The sequence below is a fragment of the Perca flavescens genome, chromosome 14 (genome assembly GCF_004354835.1).
Source record: "Perca flavescens isolate YP-PL-M2 chromosome 14, PFLA_1.0, whole genome shotgun sequence".
NCBI lineage: Eukaryota > Metazoa > Chordata > Actinopteri > Perciformes > Percidae > Perca > Perca flavescens.
Genome location: NC_041344.1, coordinates 25,568,758 through 25,586,511, shown reverse-complemented (window position 1 = coordinate 25,586,511; position 17,754 = coordinate 25,568,758). Strand labels below are relative to the sequence as shown.

General features: G+C 42.4%; 2 protein-coding genes across 2 annotated transcripts in view; one reads left to right on the top strand and one right to left on the bottom strand.

The window, feature by feature from the left end:
- Positions 1-993: 993 nt before the first annotated feature.
- maco1a (macoilin 1a) lies at positions 994-15,880 on the bottom strand. Its single transcript, XM_028597177.1, has 11 exons — positions 15,601-15,880; positions 14,394-14,535; positions 12,909-13,035; positions 12,597-12,720; positions 12,236-12,414; positions 10,570-11,125; positions 8,937-9,095; positions 5,352-5,534; positions 5,110-5,230; positions 4,567-4,741; positions 994-1,620 (listed from the first exon to the last, which is right to left on the bottom strand). The coding sequence occupies exons 1-11, from the start codon at positions 15,678-15,680 to the stop codon at positions 1,418-1,420; spliced, it is 2,049 nt and encodes a 682-aa protein (XP_028452978.1). The 5' UTR covers positions 15,681-15,880; the 3' UTR covers positions 994-1,417.
- The window catches only part of srfbp1 (serum response factor binding protein 1), a 4,278-nt gene continuing 2,379 nt past the window's right edge, over positions 15,856-17,754 (top strand). Inside the window, exons 1-2 of the mRNA XM_028597178.1 lie at positions 15,856-15,986; positions 16,857-17,337. Coding sequence (XP_028452979.1) covers positions 16,873-17,337 — 465 coding nt within the window. The 5' untranslated portion in view covers positions 15,856-15,986; positions 16,857-16,872. The remainder of the gene's footprint in view (positions 15,987-16,856; positions 17,338-17,754) is intronic.

The following is a 17,754-nucleotide window of genomic DNA, read 5'->3' as shown; positions in this document are numbered from 1 at the left end:
GAAATGAAATAAAACAAAGAAAACATTCCTCAGTAAGTTAATGTACATTTGTTGTAAACAACTAAATGCCAACTCTAGGGCATGATAATAGACAATCAGTTTGGTTGGTGTTTGGCGTACCAAGACTGTGTCACTATGAAATGACGTGTGTACAATGTCCAGTGTTACGTTTTCCCTTTTAAGCCTGTAACGTTGTGATCGACGAAAAAAATTAAACGCGTCTGAGGTGACATTTAATTTTTGAATACTGTGAGAACTCTTGAATGAACTCCAGGCTGTATGAGACACAGCTTTTGAAGCTTGATGCGTTTCAATCCCAGGATTGCAGGATTGTTTCTGCATATTGAAAAAGAAAAAAGAAAAAAACTGCAAGGCACTGTAAAATCTGCAAATAATGGTAACGACCAGTTAGTTACCTCGACATCAATAAATCCAGCGAACAATATGGCCTAACGCGTTCTAATTTGGTCCAGAGGGAGAGGAAAAGGTGTCTGCAGCAAACAGGTGAGCGTTAACATTTTGGCAGTGCCAGGTCAAATCTAGCAGTAGCATTTTTTTTTATATACATATTATTATTATTATTATTATTATTATTATTATTATTATTATTATTATTATTAGGACAGAACTACATCTGCTTCATCCACTGACTGATAATCCTGGAGACTTTGCTATTCCAGCATTTCGAGGATATATTGTATTGGGAGTATCTGGAGAACACAGCAATTTATCTGTTCAATATCTATCTATTTTAGAAGAAAACGTACATTCTCATAACCGAACTGAAACACTGCAAAACAAACAAACACTGATTTAAGATAAAAACATGAATAGTTTTACATTCATGTATCTCTCAGTGGGCTTTACTTTACAGGTGACTTTCAGCCTCAAACTGAGCCGTGTTCGGTCTTAACCCTCAGGAAAAGCCAATTGTTTTTAAATGAAAACGTCTGTGTGTCAGTTCACTATAGAAGAAGATATGGCTCTGGGGGGGGGGGGTGTTACACTGACACCAAAAGAAGACGGACATGAAGCGATGGATGGCGGCTCTTGGCCAACAGGATTGTGTGTTCCTTTCTCCCCCGTTCAAGCAGATCACGCTGTCTAATGGCTAAATCCCAAAACTCAACACACACACAAAAAAAAAAAAAAAGTCCTATTGTACACAACCCTCTCAAAAGAATAGTTCTCATAATAGAACCAAAAAAGGGAGCCAAATACACATTATGCATGGAGGGGTTGTGTGCACTGTGTGTGTGTGTGCGTGTGTCGTACATTGGAGTGTAAAAACTGTCGGGAAGGAGGGGGGTGTGGGGGGGCTGGTAAACACAAAAATAAACCCAAACTGGAACGGAGAGCTTTACCAAAGGAAAGCGAGAAACAAAGTTCTGTCTGACAAAAAGTGTAGGTATCAGAGTCACTTTTTGAGGGGCTGGTAGACGGAGGCGTTGGGGTCCAGGGAGGAGGGACTATTGTCCATGAACTTGGAGGAGTAGTGCGGGGCGACGGGGCTGAGGTTGCTGCCGTCTGATGAGTAGGACAGGCTGGGCATCACCGCCATCACCTCGGCTATCTTCTGCTTCAGCTCGGCGATCTCCTGCTCCCTCTGGTGGATCTGGCCTGGGGGAGACGGAGCAAACAAAGACTTTGATATCACAGCGTTGAGAGAAGAGTTAAGGGGGGGGGACAGGAGTTCTGAAAGCGCCCCCTTCCTGTGGGTGGGGGGGGAAGACAAGTGGGAAGAAGTCCTTCCTTTGTATTGGTATAGGGGTGGGCAATATGGATACAATCCTCCAGCAAAAAGAAGAAGAAATATAATGATCTGAGTTTTCCTTTTTCAATATGGTCCAGTACATCACATAACATTTCACCGTTGTGATTTCTAATTCTCTTTTTTTATGATATTTTTTTCCTTTATTTAGAAGAGCTGAAGAGAGACAGGGAATGGGAGAGGGAGAGAGAGAGAAAGAGAGAGAGAGAGAGAGAGAGAGAGAGGGGATGACATACAGCAAAGGGCCTCGAGTCTGATTTGAACCTGGGCCGCTGGCGAGGACATGGGGCGCACGCTCACCGTTGTGATTTCTGAATGTGAAGAGGCCTGTTGGACAAATGTGTGAAAATCTAGCCACTGTTAAAAGTTGTACAACCATACTATAGTGGTGGTGACGCAGTGGATGGGACACATGCCTTTGGTGTGGGAGACCCGGTTTCGATTCCCACTGCGATACATCAACCAACGTGTCCCTGAGCAAGACGCTTAACCCATAGTTGCTCCAAAGGCGTGCGGCCTCTGACATATGTAGCAATTGTAAGTCGCTTTGGATAAAAGCGTCAGCTAAATGACATGTAATGTAATGTAGTCAAAACAGTAATCGCATTCTACATGTCCAATTTTTCATCACAACAACGCTCCTCCGCTCTCTTCGCTGGTTACCAGTTGCTGCCCGCATCACGACACTAGTACTTGCATACAGGGCCACGAACGGATCAGTCCCATAATACACCCAGGACATGGTCAAAGCCTACACCCCAACCTGCCCACTCCGCTCTGCATCAGCCAACCTGCTCGCTGCCCCCTCGCAGCGAGGGACAACTAATCACTCAACGAAATCCCAAATGGTGGAATGAGCTCCCTATTGACATTAGGATGGCCGAAAACCTCTGCATCTTCCGCCGAAGACTAAAAACGCATCTCTTCCGACTACACCTTGGATAAAGAATGAATGAAGAAAAAAAAAAAAATATATATATATCCATCCATCCATTTATTTATTTTTTCTTGATGCTGCACTTTGATAAGGCTCTTTCTAGCGTTACCTATTTAAAGCTAATGTACTTGCACTTACTACTTGATGTCTGGAGTTTGCACCTTCAGGGTTGAATGCACTTAACTGTAAGTCGCTTTGGATAAAAGAGTCAGCTAAATGACATGTAATGTAATGTAAATACTGTAATGTTCATATTCAGCGTTTTGGATTCTTGACTTAACTCATTTATTTGTTATTAATTTATTCTAGCTGGGAAAAAAGTATATGGTGTTTCTATAATTGGCATATTTCATATTCTCACCACTTTAGTTCTGGTTTGAAATAAACAAAGCAAACAAACAAGCAGACGTGATCTCTGTAAACATTCACTTGGATCCCATGGAGCTATGGTTAGTGCGGTTAGTGGTTGGGGCTTTGTGGTGTAATGGTAATAGCTCTGGGTTATTGACCCCATTTCTAAAAGCAGAAATAATTGTTTAGACATGAATAGGTTACATATGATTAGGGTCAGATTTCAATCTCGGATAACATGATGTTGACGCTGGCAAAGAAAGCTTAGCAACAGCAAACTGTCTTTTACTACCTTCTCACCGTCAGCATGTCTTGCTGATCAGTGACCAGTCTGCTTCAACAACCCTCTGGTCATTTTTTTCTTGGCGTAACCAAACACGTACACACAATTGATCCAGGGCATTTGTAGACACATTATGTCTTTTCAGATATTAATGTATCCCTGACAAGTATGTGTGGGGGGCGGTTTTGTAGAAATAGTCTGGACAAATCCTTTGATCTGAAGATGTCATTCATTCAGATACTACAGCATTACTCCGGAAATCCAGAGTTCTCACGAGAGCACAATTTGAATTTGCTCAGCGAGTCACTCTGGCATTCAGCAATGACGCTCATTAACTATGCCCTTATAGCCGAGCTGCACCAATCAATCACATTGGTGTATCTGATATAGGCGGGGCCAGAGGCAAGCTAAACAGATGACAACAGCGCTGCGACGTCAAAGTCATTAGTAAACATTGCAAGATGGTTACGGATGAACACCAGTTGTTTGAAACGGCTCTGGCTGCTACAATGAACGAGTTAGACTTGGCTTTTTATCTAAAAGAGGAACAGAAGACGGCGCTCAAAACGTTCCTTTGCAAAGAAGGACTTTTTTGCTGTTTTTCTGACCGGATACGGCAAGAGGGTACGCCCTGGATACATCAACCTAGAGCTGGGTGATTTGTTTCCCTAAAGAAATCTGCGATTTTTTTTATAAAAAACTCGATTTACAATTCGATTTCCCCCCCCTTCCATTTACAACAAAATAACTGCGAACTGTAAATATATTTAAAAAATATATATTTATTGTATTTAATTAAAGTGCATCAACATAAACAAAACTGCAAAGGCAAACCCTTTCTCTAAGTGAAAAGTCACTGTGCAGTGTGCAACAAAGATTGTTAAACATCCAAATTATTTATACTGTATTTGGATTAAAAAAAATCTAAAAAAAAATCAATTTTTTGAAAATATGAATCGATTTGACCTACCAACTCGATTTTTAAATCATATCGATTTTTTTCCCAGCCCTACGTCAACCCGTATAGTGTTGTGATTGGTCGTAGTGTTATCCAATTGCGTGCGTTGAGATTTTCAAATGCGTGCTTGGTGCCGCCCCTCAAGTTGGGCCATTTTCAGTACTCGTTGCCAGACCCTTAATCTTTTGGATTTGGGTCAGGATTTCCAGGCTACTGCAGCATCTGAAATGATAATGATTACAGAACAACGATAGCTGCATCCCTACCTTGTGCTATCTCCAGCTGCCTCTTGGCATCCCCCAGTGCAGAGAACAGGTCCAGTTTGATCCTGGTCTCGGCACTCAGGCTGTTTTCCAGGTGCTGGGTCTTCTCCTGCATGGCCGACAGCGCGGACATCAACACCTCGGTGTCCTTCTCATTCTCTTTGTACTTCCGCAGCTCCTGTATGTGACAGCATAGGAAAGATTTAAACAAATCAAAAATGATTATAACCGAGACTTAACAGTCTTATTTTCAACAACAAAAAAATAAAAAGCTGTGCTAAATGCTTGATGCGCCAGAAGACACAGGGCGCCTATTTACTTAATTACATCAATTACTCTAGCTGAAATGGCATATCATTTTACTAAAGTGATCACATTTGTTGTTGTTGTTCAATGTTCTTGTAGAGCAGCAGCAGCAGCTTATTCCCAATTACATTTACAGAATTTACATAATATTTTGCAACCTCTTTAAGTACCTAGGAAGCACACATTTAGCAAGTCAAAGCATCATCTGATCAGAAAAGGAGTCGTGTTATTCCTTCTCACCTGACACTTGCCCTCTAGATCCCTAATCTGCTCCTCCTTAAGTTTCATGTCCATGCTGAGCTTCTTACACTCCGTCTCCAGCTCTCTGATGCGGCCACGCAGAGAGTCCGTCGACTCCACTCTGTTGGCCAGAAGAGAAAAGCAGCACTTTTAATAGTGGAAAAGGCAACTGATCTTTCACTTCTTGTATTGATATTTACTAGGGCTGTTAACGGGTAATACACTTATCTAATACCGAGTACCTGGTGGCGGCAGCTAACGCTACAGCTCTGGCAGCAGTGGCCTCCTCCATCTTCTTCCTCTTCCTCTCCTCGGCCAGCTGTTTCTCAGCCAGCGCGCGAGCCTCCTGCTCGGCCTTTATCCTCTTCTCCAGCTGGGAGATGGTCTGCTTATCCTTCTGCTTGGCCTGGACGGCACTGTGGAGCCTAAAGTATGGAGAAGAACATAGTCAACCCTGGCTGGATCGCGAGATGAACACTTCCTGTCTGCCTTCTGGTCGTTGTAGTCATAAAACATCTTACGTATGATGTGTCAAGATTTGAATGGTTTAAGCTTCAAGCTTGTTCACTGATGACACACCAATACCATGACACTATGGGGCCCTATTTTAACGATGTAAGCGCACGGCGTGAAGCGCCTGGAGCAGGTGTGTTTAGGGAGTGTCCAAATCCACTTCGGTTAATTTGACGGCGGAAAAAAGGGTCCATGCACCGGGCGCATGGTTCAAAAGGGTTGTACTTAGTGTCTTCATTAATTCCTAGGTGTGTTTTGGGCGTAACATGAAATAAACCAATCAGAGGGTCATCTCCCATTCCCTTTAAAAGCCAGGCGCGTTTGGACCTTGGCGCGTTGCTATTATGATGGCGGATTTGCACCGTAATGTTTTTATTTGTAATCTTTTGCATTTTTTTGTGCTGCTACGCTTCCCTGTGTGTGTGTGTGTGTGTGTGTGTGTGTGTGTGTGTGTGTGTGTGTAACAAGCACAGTGTGCGCACCTAGTCCGCTGCTGCAAAGAACTCAGCCTACATGGGGCGCACGCTCTACTGGGTGAGCTAGAGGTAGCCCCACAAAGATGTTTTTCTTTAGTCTGTAGGCCGGGACATCTCTGCAGCACCACACTACTTCATTCAGAATGGTTTGACACATATTTTGCCTTTAACAAATATTGCCTGCAATTCTGACATTGCACTAGTTCATATTGCGATTTCAATAAAATTGCGATTAATTGTGCAGCCCTAATGAAAATACAGTGAAAATGTAAAATAAAATGCTCCACCTGTTTTGGATTGTAGTGATCTTGGCTTGTAGGGTATTTGACCACACACACACACACACACACACACACACACACACACACACACACACACACACACACACACACACACACACACACACACACACACACACACACACACACACACACACACACACACACACACACACACACACACACACACACACACACACACACACACACACACACACACACACACACACACACACACACACACACACACACACACACACAACCCAGGACCACTGCTCTGTGACACAGACCACCACCCAGTCCTGAACTCACCAGCTGCCTACCTCAACATACTGTCGAGAAATAATATTTATTGCATAACAACTTAACCAAGACTAAGACTATTGTCAGAGTTTAGGTGAGTAGCCTACAGCATACTCTGTGTGTGTGTGTCATGTAGTTCAGTTCAGTTTTATTTGTCATTGCTACATCATAACGAAATATTGTTAGAGCAAAAACAAACAGACAGGCATATCATTTTAAGCTGTTCACCCCCTTGTTTTATCTATATATGTCCCCATGAAAATAATTTACCCATGACTTTATACCTAATTTAATTTAACTACCCATAAATACCCCTAGAATAACTTTATACCTAAGTTTGCTTCCCATAAATCCCTCTAGAAAAATCCCATAAAGTGCTATGTCCATTAAAGTGCATGGTGCAATCGATAAATGATTGTAATGTTTTTGCAGCAATGCAATGTCCAGGTCACAGGTATTGATGGTGTATGGGCAGAGACATTATGTCACAAAGGGATGTCCGATGGAGAATGGGGGGGTAGTATGTCCATTAAGTAACCTGACAGCATGGGGGTAAAGACTGTTGGCTAGCCTGCTGGTTTTGGCCCTGATGGACCTATATCTTCTCCTCGAAGGCAGCAGTTGAAAGAGGTGATGGGCTGGATGTAAATGGTCTTGGAGGATGTTCTTCACTCGTTTCATGCAGCGCGAGGTGTACACGGTTGGAATGTCTGGGAGGACAACCCCAATGATCTTTCCTGCGGCTCTCACCACTCTGTGTAGGGCCTCCTTCTCTGCGCTTGTGCAGGCACCAAACCATACCAGTAACCCGTAGGTCAACACACTCTCCACTGCACAGTGGTAGAAGTTGACCATGAGTCTCTGGGGCAGTTTTGCCCACCTTAGCTTCCTAAGGAAGAAGAGGCGCTGTTGGGCCTTCGCTGTGGCAGAGATGATGGTTTTCCCCCACGACAAATCCTCCGTCACAGTCACACCTAAGAACTTAAAACTAGAGACCCTCTCCACCACCTCATTCCCAATGAGGAGTGGAGAGTGGTTTAACTGTCCAGACCTGCGGAAGTCCACTAGGACTTCTTTAGTTTTCTTTGTGTTGAGGGTCAAGTTGTTGCTGCCGCACCATTCTGCCAGCAGTTGGACCTCTCGCCTGTATGCAGTCTCATTATTCCCGGTGATGAGGCCGAGCACTGTTGTGTCGTCGGCAAATTTTATAACATAATTGGATGGGAAAGAAGAACTGCAGTCATGTGTAAAGAGTGTATATAGAAGTGGGCTAAGCACACAACCCTGAGGGGCCCCGGTGTTGATGGTCATGGTGGAGGACGTATGCTTGCCCACTCTGACATATTGTGTGCGATCTGTTAAAAAGTACAGTATCCAATTGCATAATGTGTTGCCTAGTCCAAGTCCATGTAGTTTATTACGTAGTTTGTTTGGCAAGATTGTATTAAATGCTGAACTGAAATCAACAAAGAGTAGCCTTGCATATGTGTTCCTGTGCTCTAGATGTTCTAGCAAAGTGTGTAACACAATAGCTATGGCATCCTCTGTCGACCTGTTCTTCCTGTATGCAAACTGGTATTGATCTAGTGAGGGCGGTATGGCACTTTTTATATGTGTGATGACCAGTCTCTCAAAACATTTTGCAATGATGGGGGTGAGTGCCACTGGCCTGTAGTCATTCAGGCTTGTGACATTAGACTGCTTGGGGACTGGAACTATTATGGCTGATTTCAAGCATGTAGGGATCCATGAGGTCGCCACAGACAGGTTAAAGATGGTAGTGAAGACCGTTGTTAACTCGGCTGCACAGTCTTTAAGCACCCGTCCCTGCACTCCATCTGGTCCTACTGCTTTCCTTGGGTTGATGTTGCGTAGGCAAAGTCTGACATCATGGGTGCACAAGACTAGGGCCGCATCATTAGGGGGGAGGGGGGGCAACACAGAGTCTTTGTTATCTCTGTCAAAGTGGGTACAAAAGACATTAAGTTCTTCAACCAAGGTGGCTCAACTGTTGACAGGGGGGGATGGCACTCTTCTGTAGTCTGTGATTGCCCTAATGCCCTCCCACACCTGCCGGGGGTTTGAGGAGTTGTAGAAGTGTGCCTCAACACGATTCTTGTATGCCAGTTTGGCATATCTGATGCCCCTTCCAAGAGCTGCCCTAGCTGTACTGTATGCCTCAGTGTCACCTGATCTGTATGCTATATCCCTGGTGTTAGTTAGTGCTTTTAGTTTCGGTGTCATCCAATGTACCCACTTGTTCTGTAGCAGCTCGTTGTCCTGGCGGAGCTGGCCCAGTTCAGAGCGTAGGCTGCGATCCTGGCTGCTCAGAGAGGAGAGCTGACTCCGCAGCTCCGACTCCAACTGCCTGTTGGCCTGAAGATCTGCCTTCAGTCGCTTTACGTCCTGCTCCAGCCTTTCGGGAAACAAAAAGGAAAGGCGCGTTCATCAAAAAGGCAAACAATTCTTCTGTAGCTAGTCCGGTAGAGAAAGCACTCTTTCATTATTGTATGGAAGGTCATGACCACAAGAGTTAGCAAAGTGGTATTGGCTTGTATCCGTCAATAAAGTGGAAAAGTGAAAAAGAAAGCAAGAAAATACAGTAAAACAGATGTTGGATGACATTTATAACTAGGCCTGGCTACCGAATTTGATATTTTTTAGGCACCGAGCGAGTTGCCTCTTTAGTAGAGCTGGGCAATATATCGATATTATATTGATATCGTGATAGTATACTAGATATCATCTTAGATGTTGGATATTGTAATATGTCATAAGTGTTGTCTTTTCCTGGTTTTAAAGGCTGCATTACAGTAAAGTGATGACATTTTCTGAACTTACCATACTGTTGTAACTGTTCTATTATTTGCCTTTACCCACTTAGTCATTATATCCAAATTATTGATGGTTATTTATCAAAAATCTAAGTGTGAAGATATTTTGTATAGATATATATATAATCTGTTTATTATTTATTCATTTGATTTTGCAACTGTTAACTGAAATAGCCGGTTTCTATGAAACTACTTGTGACATGTCATATTTGGCTTTGACTTTGACTGAACTGCTCTCACTTTGCGGAAAAACAATATCGGGATATATATCGTATATCGATATTCAGCCAAAATATATCGGGATATGACTTTTGGTCCATATCGCCCAGCCCTACTAAGGAGCAGACCTCATCAGCGTCAGCGAGCCAATGAGCATGCAGCATGCTTCTACCACGATCTAAAACTGCTGGTGATTGGCTGTCTTACGTTACACATCGTCGAGGTAGGCAGGAAACACTCTACGTTACGCACAGAGACTGAGTATACATAGTAGGCGCTGAGAAATAAATAAAAACATTTGTGCCGCAATGTTGTAATTTATTTTTTGTTATAAAGGATTTCATAAAATTGGTATCGAAGAAAGTATAGTTCAGGAACCGGTATCAAAGTCACAGTATTGGTATCTGTATTTAGGGCTGGGCAATATATCGATATTATATCAATATCGTGATATGAGACTAGATATCGTCTTAGATTTTGGATATCGTAATGCTGGTTTTAAAAGCTGCATTACAGTAAAGTGATGTACTTTTCTGAACTTACCAGACTGTTCTAGCTGTTCTATTATTTGCCTCTCCCCCACTTGGACATTATGTCCACATTACTGATGATTATTTATCTAAAATCTAAGTGTAAAGATATTTTGTTAAAGCACCAATTTTCAACCCTAGAATATCGCCACAGTATCGATATCGAGGTATTTGGTCAAGAATATTGTGATATCTGATTTACTCCGTATCGCCCAGCCCTATATGTATTAACATTTTTTTGAACGATACCCAGCGCTTTTCAGAAGAATACTGGTTGCGTGAAACAGTGCGACGGTGTGCGTCTTACCGTATGAGAGCGTCCGGCTTGCCCAACTGGTTGTTGGGGATGCAGTTCTCCACCGGGTCCTTCTGCCCCCTCCCTGCCCCCTTCTGCTTCTTCTCATTCTTATTGCTTGAGGGACCTGGCGGCACGCTGCCATTTGAAGAACTGTGATTCCGTGGAGACAAGTTGGAAATGTTTCCCCCACCTCCGCTGCCATTTTTGTAGTTCTTCCCTGTCCCCCCAATTTCCTCTTTAGAAGCGGAGTGTGTGTTGGTGTTGGTGGTGGCATCGGCGTGTGTGTTCTCTCCTGCCAACTCGTTATTCAGTCTCTTTGCGCCGACGTAGTTCTCTATGTACTCTGTCTCCTGTAGTTTGGAGTCCAGTGTGTGTAAAATACTGTTGTTATTGATTCCGATTGTGTTTTGTTTTTTGCCCTCGCGCTCTTTAACAGTACTGTCCTTCCCTTTTTCCCGGTACTCCAGTTCTGGTAGCGGGACTGAAGTGCTTTTCTTTCCAGGAGGTGCTCCGTTTTGGGCTATAACTGCGGGTTCTACCTCGGAGATCCCTTTCGCTAAAGCAGCTGAAGGAGAGAAAATGCAGGCAGCGTTAGAAGACATACAAACCTACTGGACGGAATCAACCAAATTCCACAGCACACTGGGAGCATTTATGACCATAAATATAGACTGATTAAGTGTGAGTCAAAACAGAGAACATTCCTGACAACAGCTTCCTGCCAGCAGGCTGTTACAGGATTACTCTATTAACTTCCAAATAGACAGAAAACCAATTGGGGTCCTTTCACACCTAACCTGTTTGGCGCAAGCAACTTAATTCTGGTGCATTTGAGCGTTTGGTTTGGGTTGTTTCAAGCTGGTGGTCGAACTCTAGTGCGGACAAAACATCTGGGCAGAGACCTCATGAAAAGGTAAGTCTGATCTGCTTCCATGTTTGTTTGTTGTTTGAGAGCAAAGCAGGCAAACCACAGGATTATGTGATAGTAGATAGCCAACCCATCACCGTCTTTGTTCCCTGTCCATGAGTGTACTGCTGCCAGCACAAATTTTGATGGGAGAATTTCAAATTTTCTGTATCGTAATAAGGCCCTGTTTACATGAATACGCTGTCAGGTGAAAAAGTAACAATATTTTATCAGATGTGCCTTTTGTTTAGATCGTGACGGCATTTTTGGGGCTCAGAAACGCAAAAAAGTGAAACCACCTTCCACAGTGGAAATCTTAAAAACGCTCCACCGTCGCGTTCCCGTCTAAAGGGTAAAAACGCACTGTGCGAGTGTGTGTGCCGTGCGCGTGTGTGTGTCTGTGTGTGCGCATTGTTTGGAGCAATAACTCCACCTCCTCGCCTGTCCAGACAAAATTGTCAGCTTTTGTTGTTTGCTTCGCGCTACTAAGGAGAGAAGTAGAAGGAAGGTTATACGCAGGCGCGCAGACTTGGTGGTGTTGTGTGGCAGTGCTTCACACTACCACCTAGCTGCCTGGTGTGCATACTACATCGACTTTCATACACACTTTTGCGTCACCATATGCAGCAGATCCCCCCCACCCCAAAACGCTTGTCTAAACGCGGAATAAAAAGTGAGAACGCAACGCCACTTTTGCGTTTTCTCTTCAGATCGTTTCCGTCTAAACCTAGCCTAAGTTGAGCTTCAACATGTGTGTGTATATCTCACCCTCCTCTGCCTCCCTCTCCTGTCTCTGCAGCATCTGTTGCTCTGGCGGTAAAGCCTGCAGTAGGAGCTGCATGTAGAATTCGTTCTCCTTCTGCACTTCCTTCTGTTTCCTCAGCCGCATCTTGTAGCTAACGTAGCTCTTAAAGCCGAAGCCCAGAGTCACCACTGGATAGCCGATACTTGGAGGCGAAGAGAAACACAAAGCAAACTTATTTCTATAAGGGTATCCTTATATTTGTTTTTTAGGAAATAAATATAAAATCATCTGCCATTTTATCCTGAGTTTCTTTACTGTTTATCATGGGCATTACAAAGAAAGAAATGATAGGGCATTGACCACAGACTCTACTATGACGTTTACCAGTGAGCAGCAAAGGGTCGACACAGGTCTACGTGAAAGTTCTTCAGATCTTTGAACCGTATGGCCGCTTCGATGTACACAAACAGGATCCACAGCGATACAGTGGGTAGACAGACTCCTCTTTCTGCGTGAAAGTAAGAAATGAGAAAAAAGAAAGAAAAAAAATAATTCACCCTCTTGAGTCTGGCACTAAAGAAACTTGGCAGCTATGAATTTTCTTTTGAGTCTTTCAGGTGAAAGTGGCTGTTTGGCTGGCAGAGATATAAAGGGTCCATACACACACACACACATAAAAAAAAAACTTAGACTAACCTGTGTGCCAGACATACTGGACCCAAACGTAGGTGCTGGCAGCGAAAAACAGCCATTGGACAGGGATGAAGAGGAGGCAGATAATGTCGGACGTAAACGCCACACATACAAAGAACACAGAGAACGCCTAGGTGTAGGAGACAGAGACAGACAATTAAATATGCCATAACAACTGTGCATAAATACAGTAGTTTATGTAGAGGCATGTGCGTACACGCATGCCCCTATTACACTGTAAAACAGTGTCCAACAAAGTTCTGCCGTGAGGCACTAAACGCTGAGAGATGCATCATCACACTGTGACACACTCCAGATTGTATTGCTTTGATTTGTTCCTCCACACGTAAAATACAACTAGAACTACAGTTACCAAATGCAAAGTTACTTTGTGAGTCGAAATAAGTGCGTTAGTGCGGCGGTCAACAGAAAGTGTTCGCTACCAGCCCCCCCCCTCCCAAAGCCCAAAAAACCCAGGTGAACAGGTGTTAGCAAACAAATACGTTATCACTTCCACTCAAACCGCGATGAAAATGCCCACCGCCTACAATATAAGTGCCCAATATAATAATCAATAAATAATATAAATGAGACGATAAACAGCATACAATATGTGGCTCCTTACATCTACCTTAATCCTAAATGGCTTGAGGGTTTTTCTTTGCTGCATCCATGTACAGTACATACTGTAGGTCATTTCGATTGTATACGTTGTGTGGATTTGAGATGCATAGGGGGTGGCAGTAACTCAGTCAGTAGGGAGTTGGGTTGGGACCAAAGAACTGGTAGCTGGAGAGGTGCCTGTTCATCTCCTGGGCATTGCCAAGGTGCTCTTGAGCAAGGCACCAAACCCCCCAACTGCTTGGTGCGCCTTTCCATGGGCAGCTCCCCTCACTCTGACATTTCTCCATTAGTGCATGTATAGGTACTGAGTATGTGTGTGTAATTCAGGCCTGTGTGTAATAACAGTGAAAACATTGTAATTTCCCCTTGCGGGATTAATAAAGTATACATTATTAGCATTTCATCTTTTTTTTGTTTATCCAAATCACCTCCAGCTTAGGTAATAACATGCAAGTTAATGTCGGGTGGAAAAGAGGGGTCATATATAAACAATAGGGTTCATACGCATTTTAACCAGTACTTTTCCATGACTTTTTGGCAAATTTACATGACTATGTGTTCCTGAAAATGTCAGTCGACATTATACAATTAGAATACAAATCTGTGTTAAAGTTTACCCTCAGAGGTTTAACTATAAAATGAATGACAATTTATGTGGATTATAGTGGGATTCGTAATATAGCGCGCCGAATAGAACGTTGCGGTTAAGACGATGTGAAAATACATTTATTCCATGACTTTTCCAAAACTTTCTGGGACTTTTTAAGTTTCCAAAACCTTTCCAGGCCTGGAATTTACATTTTTCAAATTCCGTAACTTTTCCAGGTTTTTTCAAAACGTATGAACCCTGAAACAAGCTCTTACCAGTCCCTGATATCTGAAGGAGTCGTAGACACTTCGTATGAAAAGCCAGAACGGCCACAGGTACTCAAACCTGAACTCCAGCACAAAGTCGGCCAGCAGAACTAAAACCCACACTACCAGGAACTTCAGGTACAGGAAGGTACTGTGGGAGAAGACAAGGTAAAGAAATAAAGATGGAAAAAAAAAAGGGTTAAAAAGAAAGTCACAAGAAAGAAACAAAGAGGGAGACTAAATGAGGTTTATCGTGACAAGCATCAGGTTTATACAACAGTCTCATGCCTAGAAGAACCACGTCTCCAGTGGGATTGCAAAGTGTTACCTCAAGCTCTTACTAGATTTCAAAAAGGCAGATCAATGCCTATTCAACACTGCAACATTGACCATAAATACAAATCTAGATATTCCCAACAAGTTTAAGGATGGGTTTATCAAACACAACTAGCAAGATAGATAGATAGATAGATAGATAGATAGATCCAGTATGTATCATGGTATGTACAGTGTCATGTCTGGACATGTTGCTTCCAGCACAGCTGGTTTCTTTAGCTTTCTTACCATCATCAATCAATCAATCAATCAATCAATCAATCAATCAATCAATAGGAAAAGGCATATGCTATTTTGATTTTACATCTTATCTGCTGGAATCTTTACATGTTCGAGCTAGACCGGATGAATTGGTGGTTATCGTTTCCTCGGTGTTAAGTTAACGTTATTTAAATGTAGCTAGACCTCAGCCAGACAAAGCACAGGTGAGACCCCCGCCGTCGGCATTACCCCGGACGTCAAAACGAGCGCATCTGACATTGCTGCTGTTCTTTATTCTCACAAGTTCACGCTCTCTAGCTGTGTCTCTCTCTTTTTTTAATTAGCTGAACGGATTTCCATTTTGCGGAATGTGTTACAATTGATACTTATTAAATCCCACAGAGAGTCACGGCCACCGCTCATTTTAGCCCGAATTTGAATGTAAAAAACCGTTACCAAGCCAGAAACAATCATGTACGAAATACCACACAAGTAACGTTAACGTCAGGCCTATAATTTTGACAATATGCGGGCATATTCATTTAACGTTAGCTCGTTGTGTAGCTCCAACCAAAGCGTGCCTAAATATGAATGTAGCGTAGCCTCGCAGCCCTGTCTTGACATATGCAGAGAGGCGCCATTGTTATACAATAACGTCCCTCCAGCCCCTTTTTTGTACCTGCTATATATACCCTCGGTGATTCGGTTCCGTTTTAACGGCCGTCGGAGTTTGCTGCAGTCCGCATTGCGCCGCTTCATCCTCCCCTTGTTGATTCACTTGTGATATCGGTCTGGTAACTGGAAGTGGAAATGTCATTCGCTCATCCTAATATTCACACTTCTTCAATTATCCCCCATTGTTGTTGTTTTATGCACATGAAACAAAGAAATAAATAAAAACAGTCCGCTGAAGGCCCTCCCCTTTTCACGACAAGCTGCGTCCCCTTGCTGTGACGCTTGACGTCATGCCGTCATCGGACGGAGGCGTAGGAAACAAACATGGCTGCCCTCTTAGAGTCGAGACGTTTCTCTCAATTTTAAACGTTTTCTATTTACTTCGGAACGGTAAGTGGGACAATGACGGGTGACATAGATCTTATTTAAGTTAATGCGCCCGCAGTTTGTTATGTTAACGTCATTGTTACTTCAAATAAGCCTTTAGACACAGGACGTGTGGTAAAAGTTATCCATGCTGGCTCAACCACGTTTGTTTGGCAGTCAGGCATTTAACCACATTTTCTCCCCCCGGCAGAGATGCATTTTGTCTAAAGTATGCGACATCACATCATCAAATCTCATATCATTTTCATAAAGAAGTCCGTGGTGTAATACGAATGTTTTTTCGGGGGAGTCTTGATGCTGTAGGACACGTCTTTAATGATCAAACTCAATCGATCAAAAAATAGCACAAGTTTTAAATAAAGTTTGGTATTCCTGTCTCCTGAAAAAGTATGGATGTAACTTTGACCTATATATATATATATATATATATAGGTGTGTATATATATATATATATATATATATATATATATGTATATGTATATATATAGACATATACATTATGTCTATATATATATATGTATGTCTATATATGTGTGTGTGTACGTATATATGTGTGTATGTATGTATATATATATATATATATGTGTGTGTGTGTGTATGTGTGTATATATATATATATATATATATATATATATATATATATATATATATATATATATGTGTGTGTATATATATGTGTGTGTGTGTGTGTGTGTGTGTGTGTGTGTGTGTATATATATATATATATATATATATATATATATATATATATATATATATATATATATATACTGTGTTAGACTATTTTATGAAATAATATAGTTCTTATATAGATAGTTGTCGGTGAGAATAAGTGAGTTACAGTCAGTCAAAGATGGGCTCATGTTTCAACAGATAATATATATATACCATGGATAAGGTCGAGAAAACGGTGCCATCTGCTGAGGAAAAAGAGGAGGAGGAGGAGGTAGCAGAGATCGAGGAAGAGGAGAAAGAAGGAAAAGATGATGCTGGAGATGATAAGGAAGAAGAAGAAGATGGAGATGATGAAGAACAGGACGGTAGAGATGAAACGGAAAAGAAAGAAGAAGCGGCGCCACAGGCCTCAGATACAGTTGAGAAAACCGTCCAATTGCCTGCTCAACCCCCCAAAAAGGAGAAAAAGCAGAATGAGGGCCTGAACCTCAACAATGAGGTGGTGAGGATGAGGAAGGAGGTGAAGAGGGTGAGGGCTTTGGTCATCCGGAAGCTGACACGACAGATGAGTGCCCTGAAGAAGAAGAAAGGGACGGATGTGGAAATTGAGAGGAATCAGAGGAGAGCCGCCAGACTGCTGGACGAGATCCACGCCATGAAGGTCCTCTCACCAGACCTGGTAGGTTTCTGTTTGTCCCCTATTTTTGGAATGCTTTATTCCTCAATATTCTCAGTACAAATTCAAATAAGTGAAAAATTTGTCTAATTAGAGCTGGGCAATAAATCAATATTATATCGCCATCGATATGAGGCTAGATATCGTCTTAATATTTGGATATCGTTATATCATAATGAGGGATGGGGATCGTTACTTTTTATTGATATTAATACCATTTTCGAGACTGCTTAACGATCCGTGTCTTTATCAATACTAGGGCTGCACAATATGAGGATAATATCTAATTGCGATTATTTTGACCGATACTGCGATTGAGATATGATTCACAATATTGGAGGGAATTATCATTTTTGTATCGTTATTCTCATTTGCATTGAAAAATATAAAAAATAAAATGTTGAAAGTGTGATCTTTTGC

Bases quoted from the DNA above. Each gene is read 5' to 3' on its own strand.
- maco1a (XM_028597177.1), bottom strand. From the start codon at position 15,680: ATGAAGCGGCGCAATGCGGACTGCAGCAAACTCCGACGGCCGTTAAAA. The intron at 12,415-12,596 runs GTAAACGTCATA...TTCGCCTCCAAG, and splicing joins CGACCCTTTGCTGCTCACTG to TATCGGCTATCCAGTGGTGA. The intron at 4,742-5,109 runs GTGAGAAGGAAT...TGTCACATACAG, and splicing joins ATCTAGAGGGCAAGTGTCAG to GAGCTGCGGAAGTACAAAGA.